General features: G+C 40.4%; 1 protein-coding gene across 10 annotated transcripts in view; it reads right to left on the reverse strand.

Moving 5' to 3' along the window:
- Positions 1–16,936, reverse strand: part of DYM (dymeclin) — a 352,035-nt gene that overhangs the window by 49,933 nt on the left and 285,166 nt on the right. For 7 of the 10 annotated variants that reach the window (XM_045042248.1, XM_045042249.1, XM_045042250.1 and 4 more), the window contains 2 exons: positions 15,474–15,656; positions 1,770–1,883 (listed from right to left, as the gene is read on the reverse strand). In XM_045042248.1, coding sequence (XP_044898183.1) covers positions 1,770–1,883; positions 15,474–15,656 — 297 coding nt within the window. The remainder of the gene's footprint in view (positions 1–1,769; positions 1,884–15,473; positions 15,657–16,936) is intronic. The other 3 variants (XM_045042254.1, XM_045042252.1, XM_045042256.1) reach the window with 1 other exon arrangement.

The following is a 16,936-nucleotide window of genomic DNA, read 5'->3' on the forward strand; positions in this document are numbered from 1 at the left end:
CTCTCCACCCACAGCTCATCGCCCTGGGGGACTAGGAAGCTTATGCGAATGACCAGCCCATCCCTGGCTTCCAGTTCACTAACTGGCTCAACCGCACTGACTTCCATTCGCAGGCACAGCACTTCAGTCCCTCACTCATGGCCAGAGCCAGACCACGCTGTCACCAAGACGTGCTCCACTTCTGCCGTCTTCATTTAGCCCCATTTCCACTACTTCCACTGCACCCCCTCTTTGATCCCATTCAAATCCCCCTCCAGATACTTCTGTGACCCTTTCCCTCCAGCCTCCTGACGGCTCCGCTTCTCTATTGACTTAGCTGAGACACCAAGGTCCACCATGTCCTGTAGGCAGCCACTCCCATCTTCATGGGTTTTCATACCGGTTCACGTGGTGTAGTTCAGGTAAACTGGAAACAGCACGTGCGCGCGCACACACACACACACACACACACACACACGCGCGTGCACCCTCGAAAAACAACAAACCTCCGAAGTCTTACTCTATGTAAGAATAGAAACGATATGAATTCCTTACATTTAAAGAACTGTCAGGAAGAGAGTCAAGTCAAAGCTGGAGGGACCGGTGACCTGTAATCAGTTTCTATGTTATTGCCACATGGTGGTGCCATTTTAGCTGATAAACAGAAACCTTGCTGCTGTTTACTTTCGGTGGAACTTGTGCAAGTGGTTATCATGACTAATGTGCTATTATTTTACAAAGTCTGTTGTTATAACTGAAAATATTTTCATATCCTACAACAACCTCTCTCGGGCATTCAGAAGCAGTGGTTCTGTGATAGTGTTAAAAACACAGCCCCCCAAACAGTAACTCTGGAACAGAAGTTGGTTGTGATAAAACACTATGATGAAGGCGGCCAAACATCTACTATGATGCCGTGTTGTTAATTTAGGAATGAGCGCTCTAGAAAAATGAGGCAATGAGGCAAACCCTGAAAAGCAGCATTAAAGCTAAGATGTGTTACAATGCTGTACGTTCACAAAATACTCCCTTTATATCTTTTTTTTTTTTTTTAAGGAGAAAATTAGTCTTAGGGTATGAGTTTCACATCATGAGATCACTTTGGAAACACGCGGAACACGCAAACGTTAAGTGCCTTCGTAAGATACCCTATTTCCCCTACCTCTTCCAAGAGACGCTTCTCTTTCCAGAGCTATGTGCAGGCAGACACTGAATGGCATGGGGATTCTGAGCGTGGACTTTGGAGCCACACTGCGTGAGTATGAACCTCCCAGTTCCACAGTGTTCTGGCTGCGTGGTTTTGGGTAAGTCGCGTAACCTCTCTGTGCCTCAGTTTCTCCATCTGAAAAGTTCGGGCGAAACACTACCCACCTCCAAGGGTTCTGAGGATCGAAGCAGTTAACGGCACGTGACACTCAGAACGCCACAGGGCACTGAGTGAACACTGTGTGGCCCAGTGCTGAGTCACCATCACCAGCAGTGCCTTCCCTTCAACCCTTGACACTTGTAAGACTGAATCATTTCACTGGGTTAAAAAAGTAAGGGGCTTCTTTATTCACAGTGCATGGCGTGGTATGAAGGTGTTAGTCCTTCTCTGGCGGTTTTCTTTTAAAAAACTGTTGGAATCCCTCTACGTCACAGTTCTGTGTACGAGTGTGGAGTAGAGAAGGCAGTAAAGAGCCTTTTCCAGCCAAGTACTGGCAAGTGGTAGGACTCCGAGTAGGGCCTGCCCAGACACTAATGTTTACACCAAGTGATACAAAAGTGCACGTGTCCTTCAGCAGTCTTACCTTCAGCCTGTCTTTGGGCAGTGCGACGGCCCCCTGCTTGATGATTTCCAGGACCCGTTCCACGGAGAGCTCGGCTCCCGCTTGCAGCAACCTTGAGCTGAAGAAGGTGATCACCTGGAAGGTAAAGTGTTACTTCTTAAACAAGGAGATGCACAAGCTGCCTTCCTCACGTGGTAGGTCCATTTCCTAAAGGCGACCCAGCCTTACTCCTCTAGCTCTCCTGCACACGGTCCTCTCTGAAAGCATTTGATGGCTGAGTCAGAGCCAGCGTCTGAATATTCCGGGCTGATGACCCGTGCTGTGGCTTAAGCAAGCCTCCGGAGTTCTGCTCTTTCAGTGTGCAGCCTCACCTTGCGTTTGTTTGTATTTCATTTAGAGGGTGGCACCCATCAGAAGGTGGGGAGAGAGAGCTAAAGCTTAAAATCTGTCAATTTTGAGGCTTACTGACTGGGAACTCTCAAAAAAAAAAAAAAAAAAAAAAAAGCCCAATGAGAAAGCAATCCGAAGCTAACAGCTAAAATGACGTATGGGGGGATCATTTATTAATAGAATGTCATCACCATACTCTTATCCCTGATCAACAAGGCTAATCAACAGCAAGCTAGAACTGTTTTTGTTTCGTGTGACAGCACAGTTGGAACTATGCAGCAAGACGCTAATAACAGAGGTGCTCTGAAAATAACTCTGTCCTTTAATATTGGTCACTAAAGGGGCTCAGTTAAGTGTCCAACTTGGGCTCAGGTCGGGATCTCCACTCTGTGAGTTCAAGCCCCGTGTCTGGCTCTGTGCTGACAGCTCAGAGCCTGGAGCCTGCTTTGGATTCTGTGTTTCCTTCTCTCTCTCTCTCTCTCTCTCTGACCCTCCCCAACTCGTGCTCTGTCTCTCTGTCTCTCAATAATAAATAAATGTTAAAAAAAAAACCACCACACATTAATATTGGTCACTAAAAACTAAAAGAATGCCAGTATTTTTTTAGGAAATCATTTTAAGATCAAGATGTTAATAAATTAAGAAGATTATAGGTCATTTTTTTATTCAAGAGAATAACCTAAGTATTTACAGTCAGGCACGTAAAAATATAAAAATTTGTTTTGTTAGAAAATTGAGTATCTCCATTTATAGGCTCTTTTATATGTGAAAGAGAAAAGCTAGTTTAAAACGTTACCTAACTACAGACACAAAACACCTTTTTATACTCATTAAAACATGATCCTTAGAATGAATCTGGATGACTAACTGTCCTGGATCTTACACGTCACAGAGGCTTCACATTATCAACAGCAAATACGGTATCGGTCACAGTAAGAGCACTGCTTATCGCAGTAAATACAAACCCGTAATGCAAACACCCTGCTTGGCAATTTTTGTGCAACCGTCTCTTGCGAGATGAGAAGGGTTCGTTAGTGTTTTCACCCTGTGATTTAGCATCTGCTCCAGGTTGAGGGGGACCTCGGCTCTGCCATTTCCTTTGTGTCACGTGTACTTCTATTGGACCGCCTTTGATTTATGGCTCCTTTGCAGGACTCTTTCCAATACTCCATCTTAGAGGCTTTACTTAGTTAAACTCAGATTTATAACCATGAATAACATACATCCAGGAACTATAGGTGAATGAAAGGTGAGAGTGCCCACCACGCCCTCCAAGCCGAGACCGCCCCTCTCCTCCCCGGGAGACCCGGAGTCTTGCAGCTGACACGGAGAGCCTGGCGGGCGGTCCGTGCAATGCTATGAATTGGGAAAACTCAATCTCTTTATTTTTAGATGAAAAGAAAGCTCTGATACAGTCCTCCCACGCTGCTATGGACGGTGGGTACAACCTCCAGGGTGTGCGTACCCGTCCACTTTGGAGACTGCCGACGGGGAGACCAAAACGTACAGAACCAAAGCAAAGCAGACTGTGTGGTGCTCAAATACACATACCACAGCCCACAAGGGAGAGCATGGACGTGCCGCACGGTCACAGAGGGAAGGAACGCAACGGGGATCCACTCTTGTTCACTCTGTACCATGTGCGGACTTGCCTCCGGGCCTCAAGGAACTGCCGTTCTCAACCAGGAGAGCTGCGGGGTAGGAAGGAGACTCAGTTTCTAACTAAATTCCCTTTTTCAAACTGGCTCCCATTCGTCTGTTTTAAGCTGATGTTCTCTTGTCGCATTCAAACTCACGCTACTTAAAAAAAGGTAAACCTACCACTTCCCGAAGGGAAGTATAAGTTATGTATCAAAAATGAAAGGAACGGACATCTACTGCATGTTTACTACGGACCATGTGCTCTACTGTTAATTAATTCTCACAACAATCCAGGGAGCTGATAAAGCTCTGTCCTACAGATGACTCAACAGGGTTAGAGAGAGAGAGAGGCTTGTCCCAAGTCAGCCGGTCAGTGTCCGGAGGGAGACCAGTACTTGGCTGTTCCTTACTTTATCATGCTGTCTCCAGCAGTTCTTATTAACAAAAGCCTTACTTTTCTTAATGGAAAGTATTTGAGGTGAAAGGTGTAATTTGTTTCGTCCCCAATTTCATTTGGCGTCAGGCTGCCACAGCGGCCAAGAATGTGAAACAATTTATTCAAAGGTATAGACTTGGGGGCGCCTGGGTGGCTCAGTGGGTTGAGTATCTGAGTCTTGATTTTGGCTCAGGTCATGATCTTACGGTTTGGGGGTTCAAGCCCCGCATTAGGCTCTGTGCTTACAGCGCAGATCCTGCTTGGGATTTTCTGTCTCTCTCTCTTTCTGTCTCATTCAAAACAAATAAACTTAAAAAAAAAAAAAAAAGATATAGGCTTGTATTTCCTACCACTGGGTTAGAATTTTGCAGACAACAGTAAATTTAGTGATGATGATTTTAACAGTTAGGTGGCTTTTATCAACTTTCAGAGCATTCTGTTATGATTAACAGATCATAAAAATGATCAACTATTTCCCCTCTGATAATGTCTGCAGAAGATAAAATATTTAAGGTGAAAATGGGAATGAATGATATGTCAGTGCAACTCAAAGGCAACTTTTCAAAGGAAGGGATTTTTCCCTGGGCGTGTACAGTTTTCCTCCGCCCACCACGTTTGGCTACAATTCCTGAAATCTAAGTACAGCACGTTACCTTCAATTATGTTATTAGTTGTGAACAGTAATTATCCAAGGTCACGTTCTGATTAATCAGCTGCGCCCTTTGAGTAACGTCACAATCACATTTAACCACTTATTATGAAACCAGTGAGTGATCACTAGAACACAGATTTATAGAAATGAGAAGCTCTGGTGGGGTAGATGGGGGTAAAAAAGAGGTAAGTATGTATTAGAGAGGCATTTTTGCTTGCTAAATGGCCATTCTTCCAAGAGGTAAAAGTAGAGAGCTAAGCTTTTTTTTCTTTTTCTTAAGACAATAATAAACACATTTTGAAAAGTAAAATACATGTATTTCCCCACTGATTCTCAGTTTTTCCTCAAGTTTTTGTGCTCTAATCAATACATGTGTTAACAGCCTATTCAGTGGGAGAGATCTTCTCCAGAGGATTTACAAAGAAAATAGATGATATTTTCAAGAAAGATGCGATGTAACTGGAGGACAAGATGAAGACTGAACATGTGTCATTACATAGATTAGACCTCGTGGTAATGTGGGCTGTGAAGTGCTCAGAGTCAGAAGGCGTAGTCTGGGTCCTGCCTCGGATACTTACCAGCTACCGGACTTGTAAGATACTCAGCTTCCTCTCTGCGCCGCATCACGCAGTAGCTTAGAGCACCTACCAGGTGTCAGATGCTTGGGCTTAATTCTTAGCTCTGCTTGTAAATGTAGACAGGTTATTTAACTTCTCTATGCCTCAGTTTCCTGATCTATAAGTGAGGAAAAACACAGTGCTTGCCTCATGGGGGTGTTGTTAAAATGAAATAGGTTAATACCTTCAAAGTGCAAAGAGCAACGCCTGGCACATGGTCAGTGCTCATGAAGTGTCAGTTTCCGTCATTATTATTAAGTGTATCTGAGTATCTCCATTTATAAAGTGACAACGGTGCCCTACCTACCATGTAGGAAACAACTGCAATACATGTGAAACTTATGGATAAACCAAACCAGACAGGAGTAGCAAGCGCAATCTACTGAAAATTCCAGGAAAGCCTGCTGTGTAAAGTCCAACATGATCATCTTAATACGTTACTGAGGGTCAATTTAAAACTCTTCTATTTTTACTTGACGAATTTATGCATGACCTTTCTCTTTCAAAGAAATTTACATTTTATTATTTTCAGAAAATGTAAACAGTACAACGCTGAGAAAGTTTTACTGCATTTTTTTTTAAACATGAAAGAATGCTGAATTTTGACAAATTTTTTTTTTGCATGTATTGAGATGACTGGTTTCTCTTCCTTAGTCTGCTAATGTGAATTACATTGGCCTTGAACTCCTGGGTTACATGATAATTGAGCATGCTGCATTATTCTTTTGATACATTGCTAGATTCAATTTGCTAATATTTTGAGGATTTTTATGTCTGTGTCTATGAGTGACACTGACTTGTACTTTTCTTTTCTTGTAAGATCTTTGTCTAGTAGTGGCATTAGGGTGATAATGTCCTTAATAAAATGAGTTGGGAAGTATCCTCTCCTTGTATTATCTGGAGGAGTTTGTACTGAGATAGTAATAGTTCTTTCTTAAAAGTTTGGCAGAATTAATTCAAGGTGAAGCCTTCTAGGCCTGGAGTTTTCTTTGTTGGTAAATTTTTAAGTATTAATTCAGTATCTATTAAAGATACAGAACTACTCAGATGATCTATGTCTTCGTGAACGAGCTTTGAAAGTTTGGGCCTTTCAAGGAATTTGTCCATTTCATCTAAGTCATCAAATTTACTGGCAGAGATTTCTTATGGTATCACCAATTTTGTTTTCTTCCTTTTTCAACTGTACTGATTTTTTTGTTCTCATCTTTATTATTTCCTTTTTCTTGTTTTGGGTTTAATTTACTCTTTTTAACTTCTTAATGTATAATCTTATAATTTATTCAAGACCTTTCTTCTTTTCTAATAGAAGTATTTAATACCATAAATTTCCCTTTAGCTGTATCCCACAAATTCTGATATTACATTTTCATTTTTGCTAACTCTAAAATAGGTTCTTTTATGGATCCAAAAATCCTCAACAAGATACTAGCCAATCGGATCCAATAATACATTAAAAGAATTATTCGCCACGACCAAGTGGGATTTATACCTGGGATACAGGGCTGTTCAATATCCACAAAACAATTAACATGACTCATCACATCAATAAAAGAAAGGACAAGAACCACATGATCCTCTCAACAGAAGGAGAGAAAGCATTTGACAAAATATAGCATCATTTCTTGATAAAAACCCTCAAGCAAGTAGGGATAAAACGATCATACCTCAAGATCATAAAAGCCATATAAGAAAGACCCAATGCTAATATCATCCTCAATGGGGAAAAACTGAAAGCTTTCCCCCTAAGGTCAGGAACGCGACAGGGATGTCCACTCTCGCCACTGTTATTCAACAATGTTCAATGTTCAATGTTGGAAGTCCTAGCCTCAGCAATCAAACAACACAAAGGAATAAAACGCATCCAAATAGGCCAGGAGGAAGTCAAGGAAGATACTTTATATGGAAAACCCAAAAGATTCCACCAAAAAACTGCTAGAACTAATCCACAAATTCAGCAAAGTCGCAGGATATAAAATCAATGCACAGAAATTCGTTACATTTCTGTACATCAATGAAGCAGCAGAAAGAGAAATCAAGGAATTGATCCCATTGATAACTGTACCAAAAACCATAAAATACTTAAGAATAAACCTAACCAAAGAGATGAAAAATCTCTACATTGAAAACTATAGAAAGCTTATGAAAGAAATTGAAGAAGACACAAAAAAATGGAAAAAGATTCCATGCTCCTGGATAGGAAGAACAAATATTGTTAAAATGTCGATACTACCCAAAGCAATCTACATATTCAATGCAATCCCTATCAAAATAACACCAGCATTCTTCACAGAGCTAGAACAAACAATCCTAAAATTTGTATGGAACCAGAAAAGTCCCCCAATAGCCAAAGTAATCTTGAAAAAGAAAACTGAAGCTGGAGGTATCACAATCCTGGACTTCAAGAAATATCAAAAAGCTGTAATCATCAAGACAGTATGGTCCTGGCACAAGAACAGACACTCGTATCAATAGAACAGAATAGAGAACTCAGAAATGGACCCACAAACGTATGGCCAACTCATCTTTGACAAAGCAGGAAAGAATATCCAATGGAATAAAGACAGTCTCTTTAGCAAATGGTGCTGGGAAAACTGGACAGCGACATGCAGAAAAATGAACCTGGACCACTTTCTTACACCATACACAAAAATGAACTCAAAATGGATGAAAGACCTAAGACAGGAAGCCATCAAAATCCTCGAGGAGAAAGCAGGCAAAAACCTCTTTGACCTTGGCCACAGCAACTTCTTACTCAACATGTCTCCGGAGGCAAGTGAAACAAAAGCAAAAATGAACTAGTGGGACCTCCTCAAAATAAAAAGCTCTGCACAGCAATCAGCAAAACTAAAGGGCAACCGACGGAATGGGAGAAGATATTTGCAAATGACATATCAGGTAAAGGGTTAGTGTCCAAAATCTATAAAGAACTTACCAAACTCAACACCCAAAAACCAAATAATCCAGTGAAGAAATGGGCAAAAGACATGAATAGACACTTCTCCAAAGAAGACATCCAGATGGCCAGTCGACACATGAAAAAATGCTCAGCATCACTCATCATCAGGGAAATACAAATCAAAACCACAATGAGATACCACCTCACACCCGTCAGAATGGCTAACATGAACAACTCAGGCAACGACAGATGTTGGCCAGGATGTGGAAAAGGGGGATCTCTTTTGCACTGCTGGTGGGAATGCAAACTGGTGCAGCTACTCTGGAAAACAGTCTGGAGGTTCCTCAAAAAATTAAAAATAGAACTACCCTACGACCTAGCAACTGCACTACTAGGCATTTATCCAAGGGATACAGGTGTGCTGTTTCGAAGGGGCACATGCACCCCAATGTTTATAGCAGTGCTATTGACAATAGCCAAAGTATGGAAAGAGCCCAAATGTCCACTGATGGATGAATGGATAAAGAAAATGTGGTATATATATAAAATGGAATGTTACTCAACAATCAAAAAGAATAAAATCTTGCCATTTGCAACTATGTGGATGGAACTGGAGGGTATTATGCTAAGCGAAATTAGAGAAAGACAAATTTCATATGACTTCACTCATATGAGGACTTTAAGACACAGAACAGATGAACACAAGGGAAGGGAAGCAAAAATAATATAAAAGCAGGGAGGGGGACAAAAACATAAGAGACTCTTAAATATGGAGAACAAACAGAGGGTTGCTGGAGGGGTTGTGGGAGGGGGGATGGGCTAAATGGGTAAGGGGCATTAAGGAATCTACTCCTGAAATCATTGTTGCACTAGATGCTAACTAACTTGCATGTAAATTAAACAATAAATTAATTAATTTTAAAAAAAGGTTCTGTTTACTTTTGACCTCCTCTTTGTGATGCATAAGTACACTGTTACTTTCTGAATATTTGGGGGTATTTTCCAGATATCTTTCTTACTGATTTCTAGTTTAATTTCCTTGTGGTCAACATATTCTATATGATTTCAAGTCTTTAAAATTTATTGAGGTTTGTTTTATTTCCTGTCTGTGCTCTATCTCAGTGACTGTTCCAGATGCACTGATGATGACGGGTGGGATGTTCTATAATTGTCAGTGAAATCAAGTTGGTAGTATTGCTTGGGTCTTCCGTATCATTACTAATTTTCTATTTACTGTATTAGTTATTGAGACAGAAGTGTTGAATTCTCTAATTATAATTATGGATGTGCTTATTTTTTCTTGCAAGTCTATCAGTTTTTGCTTCGTGTATTTTGAAAGCCCTGTTGTTAGGTGCGTCCACATCCAGGATTGTTATGTCTCCTTGGTAAATTGACCTCTTTATTGTTACATGGTGTCCTCTTTATCTCTGGTAATGTTCTTTTTTCCGAAGTCCACTTTGCTGATAACATAGTCACTCCAGCTTTCTTTTAATTAGTGCTTGCATGATCAAACTTCTTTCAGTCTTTTACTTTTAACCTGTCTAGCTCTTTCTACTTACAGTGAGTTTCTTATCGACAGCACAGAGTTAGATTCTACCTTTTATCCAGTCTGAAAACTCTCTTTTAATTGAGGCACTAAATGCGGTTATTGACAGGGCTGGATTTAAATTTATCGCATTGCCTGTTTTCTCACTGTGCCACTATTATTATCATTGTGACTTTTTAAAAGTTTATTTTGAGAGAGAGTGTGTATGCGTGAGTGAGCACACACGCAGGGGAGGGGCAGAGAGAGAGAGGGAGACAGCAAATCCCAAGCAGGATCCTTGCTGTCAGCGCGGAGCCTGATGCAGGGCTCAATTTAGTGAATTGTGAGAATCGTGACCTGAGCAGAAATCGAGTGGGACGATTAACTGACGGAGCCACCCAGGCACCCCTTTCTACTATTATTTGTTTTGCTTTAAACTTGCCTTTGGATTAAATATAATCTTATGATTTTATTTCATCTCCATCTTTGGCTGACCAGTTCTCTCTTTCTCACTTTTTGTGGCTGACCTAGAGTTTATAATAGACATCTTGCACTTACCAGTCTACCTTTGAAATACCCTTTCCCACGTGAAGACCTGAAGAATTTGGCCCCACCTGCAAGTTACCATTTTGCGGATCTTGGAAGGATATGGAGATATTTCTGGGTCAGTGATGAAGGACAGTTATTCGTCAAGCAACAGCAGCAACCAGAGCACTGGCCTTTTTTCACGGGTTCTGCAAGCCCCAGTTTGCACAAAGGTGGTTTGAAGAAGCTGGATGACCCCCCCTCCCACCCCCATGCAGTAGCTTATATTATAGGAAGAGAACCGTGAGCTTAGGGAGCCCAAATCTTTTACAATGGTCAGTAAGCAGGCCTACCTTTTGCTCCTGAGGGAGACACAGACATACCCTGATCCCACCCCTATGTTCTCTTTGCCTGGGACGCTCTAACCCCAGATATCTGCCTGGCTTACTCTCTACCTCCTTCAAGTCCTAGCTCAGATGCACCTTCTCAGAGACAGGACTTCTCTGACTGTGCTCTTTTGGTTTGCAATTTCCCACCCTTATTCCAACCAGCACTCATTCTTCCTCCCTTTTTTTTTTCCCCTTAAGCAATTGGGTAGATAGTGATGTCATTTACTGAGATCAGGAAAACTGCAGAAGAAAGAATTGATTCATTCTGTTTCATTTTTTGAAGAAAACAAAAGAATTGTGATTTAACCTTGTTCAAAATTTGTGGGATTGTTTTTTTTTTTAAGTTTTTTTAAACGTTTATTTATTTTTGAGACAGAGAGAGACAGAGCATGAACGGGGGAGGGTCAGAGAGAGAGAGGGAGACACAGAATCTGAAACAGGCTCCAGGCTCTGATCTGTCAGCACAGAGCCCGACGCGGGGCTTGAACTCACGGACCACGATCATGACCTGAGCTGAAGTCGGATGCTCAACCGACTGAGCCACTCAGGTGCCCCTATGTGGGATTGTTAGGTAGACAACAGAATGCACTAGTCTGGAGCTCAGCAAGGATGGTCAGGTTTGGAAATACACAAAATCTAACATGAATTTTACACTGTCCAGAGATAAAAATAGTTCTTGCCTTTACCACACTATACGACTTGACTGTTCATTGCCTCTGTTCCTTACTTATATGCAGTCATGAAATTTCTTTCACGTCTTCTCTCATTTGGTGCGGTAATTTGATTGTCCTGCTACTTAATTCAGCCAGATCGTATCACTTTATGGGTTAGATGGGAAGGATATGTGGCAGTGGCTAATAGAAATCTGGCCACTTGAAACACATGTCGATCTCCTTCCGTGGAAGTTAGAAGTGCTCCAAGGTTAGTCTCTCCTGTCTTAGATATTCAACATTGCTGAATGTCTCAATGAAAAATATCAACTCTGAACTGCCTGTCAGCTAAAAATAACAGCAATTCATAGTCTACCCACACTTTTCAAGGTTAACTCCACAAAAAAAGATAGAGCAACGGCTTGCTTGAGCCAAATTTCAGGGGCATTTAGGGCAGCGGAGGGGAAGGCAAAGTGCTGAGAGAGACAAAAAGTAGGGATGTTATTTTTATCTGTATCGTGGCATTCTTTCCAAAATATGTAAAAGAGTTTAAAATGCTTTTTGAACGATCTTCCATTGTGCCCTGCACTATTTTGGACGGCAGTATTCAACAAAAAGTTGTTGGAAAACCTGCTCGTTTGAAATCTTACGTCAGGTTTATTCAAGTGAATGCTGCAAGCATAGAGAGTCTCTGGTAAGAACACCTGGATTCGAGGCCTGGCTGAGTGACCTACTGGCTAAGTGACCTTGGGCCGACCATTTTGCCCCTCGAGCTCAGGAGAGCGAGCGCTGGGTGGATGTCCACGTGGTCACGCACCGTGTGAAAGCACAGCGAGGCCCCTTCTGTTTCCTCACCTTCACTCTGGTTTTTACATCTTTCCAAGGAAACGAAGTTTCCTGCATGGTTCTCTCTGCATGGTTCTCGTGTGTCTCTTCAAAAACCAATATGGCCCTTCTGAGATATTTTTTTAAGGATGTCATCTGCCTGGTTACCGAGAAGGATCCTCAGTTCTAACACTGGTGGAATAAAGACCGATCGGACATCATTAGACGTGATCCTGAGAGAGAAAGGAAATGGCGAAATCTCTGTGGCTAGGACTAGATGTTTTTAGGCAGTGTATGAGAAACTATGGGACCATTTAGTCAAGGGGTTCAGTAGGTGGGCATGGTGATTTCACACATGGGCATGGGCTTTGTCATCAAACTGCCTGGTCTGAGTCCTGCCTCTATGACTTTATGAATATGTGACTGTGAGCAAGGTAAAATCTCTCTGAGCCGGTTTTATCTATAAATTGAAGGTTAAAATGAAATCTACTTCACGTACACCCTTTTCCCAGAAAGCTACTACGCAGTATGCACTCTTGCCAACGTGACGCGGTCAGCCGAGAAAGAGGAAGACACAGGAGCCACAGTCAGCCAAAGGAGACAGGGGAAGGAAATTCCCAGGAAGATGTTGCAACCGGGCAGGAGAACCAGGGCACCGTGTAACTGGGGCAGAAAGCAGGTCTCCAAGAAGAGAATGGAAACAAAAACTTGATCTGATCTGCCTGACCAGTTTGCGAGGAGTCTTAGAGTTATGGCTGAAAGTCTGTCGCTGTGTCCATGACTGGATGCGTGTAACACATCATCAAGAAAGGCCTAGAATCCAGAACACATCAAGTATCTGCACAAAGATAAACAACAGAAAACCTGGCAAAGGATTTGAATGGAAACTCATAAAAGCGGAAACCCGTTAAGAGGTGGGGGAAGAAATGCTCATCCTCGGTGGTCATCAAGAAATTGCAAATTAAGACTATAATGAGGTGCTATCACAAAACTGACAAAACTAAGTGCATGTGAAGTAACAGAACCTCTCGTACACCACTGGTCAGAGAGTCAACAGTAGCCCCCCACGGAAAGCACTCTGGCATAACACACGTTACCTACTAAGCAATTCCACTTCTGGGCGTACATCTCAGAAAAGGGTATGTGCCTGTGCTTACTTATGACCAAACTCACATACTTAAACCGTGTAAGAATTTAACTATCGAGGGGCACCTGGGTGGCTCAGTTCGTTGAGCGTCTGACTTCAGCTCAGGTCATGATCTCACGGGTCATGAGTTCAAGCCCTGCATTGGGCTCACTGCTATGAGCACAGAGCCCGCTTGGATCCTCTGTTCTCTCTCTCTCTCTGCCCCTCCCTTGCTCATGCTCACTCACTCTCTCTCTCTCAAAAATAAACAAACAACAAAAAGAATTTAATTATTGAATGTTTTTCTGAATGTAAGTAATATAAGGACAAGGATGTTGGCTCTTCAGTTTACTCGTGCCTGGTATTGTGAATCAGATTAATTACTCAAGAAACGGTTGTGGAATCACAACAACACTAATTAGAAAAGAAATATGCACCCCTGTGTTCACTGCAGCATTATTAACAACAGTCAAATTATGGAAACAACTCAAGTGTCCATCACAGATGAATGGATAAAGAAGATGTGGAGTATATATACACAATGGAATATTATTCAGCCACAAAAAAGAGTGAAATCTTGCCATCTGCAACGGCATGGATGGATTCAGACGGTATCATGCTAATGAAATAAGTCACAAAAAGACAAAAACTGTGTCGTTTCACTCATATGTGGAATTTAAGAAACAAAGCAAATGAAGAAAGGAAAAAAGAGACAAACCAAAAAACAGACTCTTAACTAGAGAGAACAGGTGATCGCCAGGGTGGCGGCAGGTGGGGGCATGGGTGAACTGTGTGAAGGGATTAAGAGTACACTTACCATGATGAACACTGAGTAATGTACAGAATTGTTGAATCACTATATTGTATACCTCAAAATAACAGAACACTGTATTTTAGTTATACTGATATTATAAAATAAAAAAATCAAAAAAAGAAATATCCTATTCACAGTTTCTTCAGAAGTGTTTGTTTTCATGCAATATCTTTAGCATTTAATAAGATGATCCTATTATATATGGATGATTTTTTTCTTCTCATTTGCTCTACTACAATAAATAAATTACCAATAGGAAAGGCTGGTTGCTTTCCAGGGTCGAATGCTACCTGTTCATGGTATTTGGTTTGCTTGATAAACTACTGAACATATTTTCTGGCTACTTTCTTTAAGCTTTTCCCTAGTATGTTAAGTTAATTAGTAGGAGATTAATCTGTGAGAAAAAAAGGAAATAGTTGTGGAACCAAACTGAACTGGAAAACACTAATACAGCAATAGAAAATACAGCAAAAACATTTTTAGAAAGGACAGAAAGGTTATAAACCTGGGAAGAGTGTTCAGCCATACTTACCAGAGAAATTCACATCAAAATGATAATGAAATACCACTTCTGATATAAAAAGGCAAACATTAAAATAATTATACTACTCAAAGCTGCAAGAAGAGTGTAGTGAGACACATCCTCTCGTAGATCACTCGTGGAAATAAGATGATTTACAGGTGTCTCTGCCCAGTGTTTCTGGAGAGCAGTTTGGCAGCGCGTGTTGAGTTTTCAAAATAGTGATATCCTCCAAAAATAAAAACCAGTACAATTCCAGTTCTAAGACCATACCAAAAATATAACTGAATATAGGGGAAATACAATTTATTTATAAACCATTCATTAATTATGAAATAATATAAAATATGTGAAACACCCAAAATGAGCACAAATGGAATAACGGTTAAATATTCTTTTGGGACATCCGTTATCTTATACGTCACACAGATACTAAAACGTGAGATTTTCAAAGAATTGATGATACCACAGAAAAACGTTGATGATCTAAATGCTAAGTAAATACGGCAGAATATATTCTGTATAAAGTATGATCTCGATTCTATTAAATAGTGTGTGTGTAATGCACACGGAATACAACAATTGTTATGGCAGAACAGACTACAAATCTAGTTTATGTTCAAAGAAGGGATTCTAACTTATGTAGTTTTTTTTAATCAAAGTTTGTTCAACTTTTTTAACACTCAAAAAAGAATCGTGGGATCTCCATTTACACTTACCAGATCGATATTTTGCATTATATCCTGAAATGAAGGATGAGTTCGAAACTGTTCAAAGAGATCTCGCTTGTAAAGCAGTGCGTACACCAAGTTTGGATTGTGGTGAAGAGAATTTGTCAGGCAGGAATTGATGATCTCTAACATCATTCGAATCACTTCTTCAATGACATTTAGGTCTTGTGCCTGACAAAGAAAGAAAACACACACACACACACACACACAGTGTTCTTCTCGTTAACACAGAATTAATCAGACCAAGAGTAACCGCTTTAAAATTATAACGACATTGAAAAGATAATGCAAAAGAGATCATTTGTCAAGAATCTTTAGATTATTTTTCTGATTATTTTTGTCAAGAATCTTTAGAATCAGGTTGATCACTTACTACAGTATTTGAGTAAAAATCTTTTGAACTCAGATAGTCACAATTAGAAACTGAAATAATAAATCATAGACTCACCAATCTAGGAGGAAATGTGGTGCTTACTGAAGCCCTTACTTACTAACCTCTTGTTGGTATTCCCATATGGCATCACCCTAAATCATTAGACTTCCACAGTTTAAGGTGGTGGTTGGGTCTTACCAATTCCAAGAAAAGTGCCTCATTCAGAACATGACCTCACTTCTCTACACTGTCATTTTGATCTTTCTGTTTACAGATAAATAGCCTACTGTTTTGTCTCTTTTTCCCCAGTCAATAGTCTTTGGGAATCTAAACATGAAATAGTTACAAGACAGCAAAAGCAATCAACAAATCTCTTGGAAGAAAGAACAACGGAAAGAGCAAAAATATAGGTAAATACAACACTTTCCTTTTCCTCTTGAGTTTTCTAAATTATGTCGGAAAGTTACAGCAAAAAATTATAACATTGTCTGATGTGGTTCTTGATGTTTATAAGGGAATATCTAAGACAATTATACTATAAACCAGGGAGGGCAAAGGGATGTAAAGACAGAAAAAGTTTCTACTTCTCTCTTGAACTGTTAAATGTCAACAATACTAGATTGTGACAAGTTATGTATGTATACTGTTTAGAGCAAATCTACACAGAGATCCACACAAAAACAGTATATACATACATCAAAATGGAATTCTAAAAAAGTGTTCAAGTATCTATAGGAAGGCAGAAAAATAAGACAGACATACGACAAATAGGGAACAAACAGAAAACAGAAAGTAAAATGGCAGACTTAAGCTCTAAAATATCTATCAGTAATTACATTAATTGCAAATGGTGTAAATAATTAAAACTCAAAGTTTTGCAGAGTGGATAAGAACACAAGACTCAACTATATGCTAGCACCAGGAAATCTCAAATAGAACTCACTTCAAAATATAGTTAGGTCAAAAGCAAAAGGATGAGAAAAAGACATACCATGTAAATATTAATTGAAAGAAATGATCTGATCTATTAGTGTCAGATAAAGTATACCTCAAAGACGGTAGGGCCTGCAAAGTGAAA

The sequence above is a fragment of the Felis catus genome, chromosome D3 (assembly GCF_018350175.1).
Source record: "Felis catus isolate Fca126 chromosome D3, F.catus_Fca126_mat1.0, whole genome shotgun sequence".
Classification (NCBI taxonomy): domain Eukaryota; kingdom Metazoa; phylum Chordata; class Mammalia; order Carnivora; family Felidae; genus Felis; species Felis catus.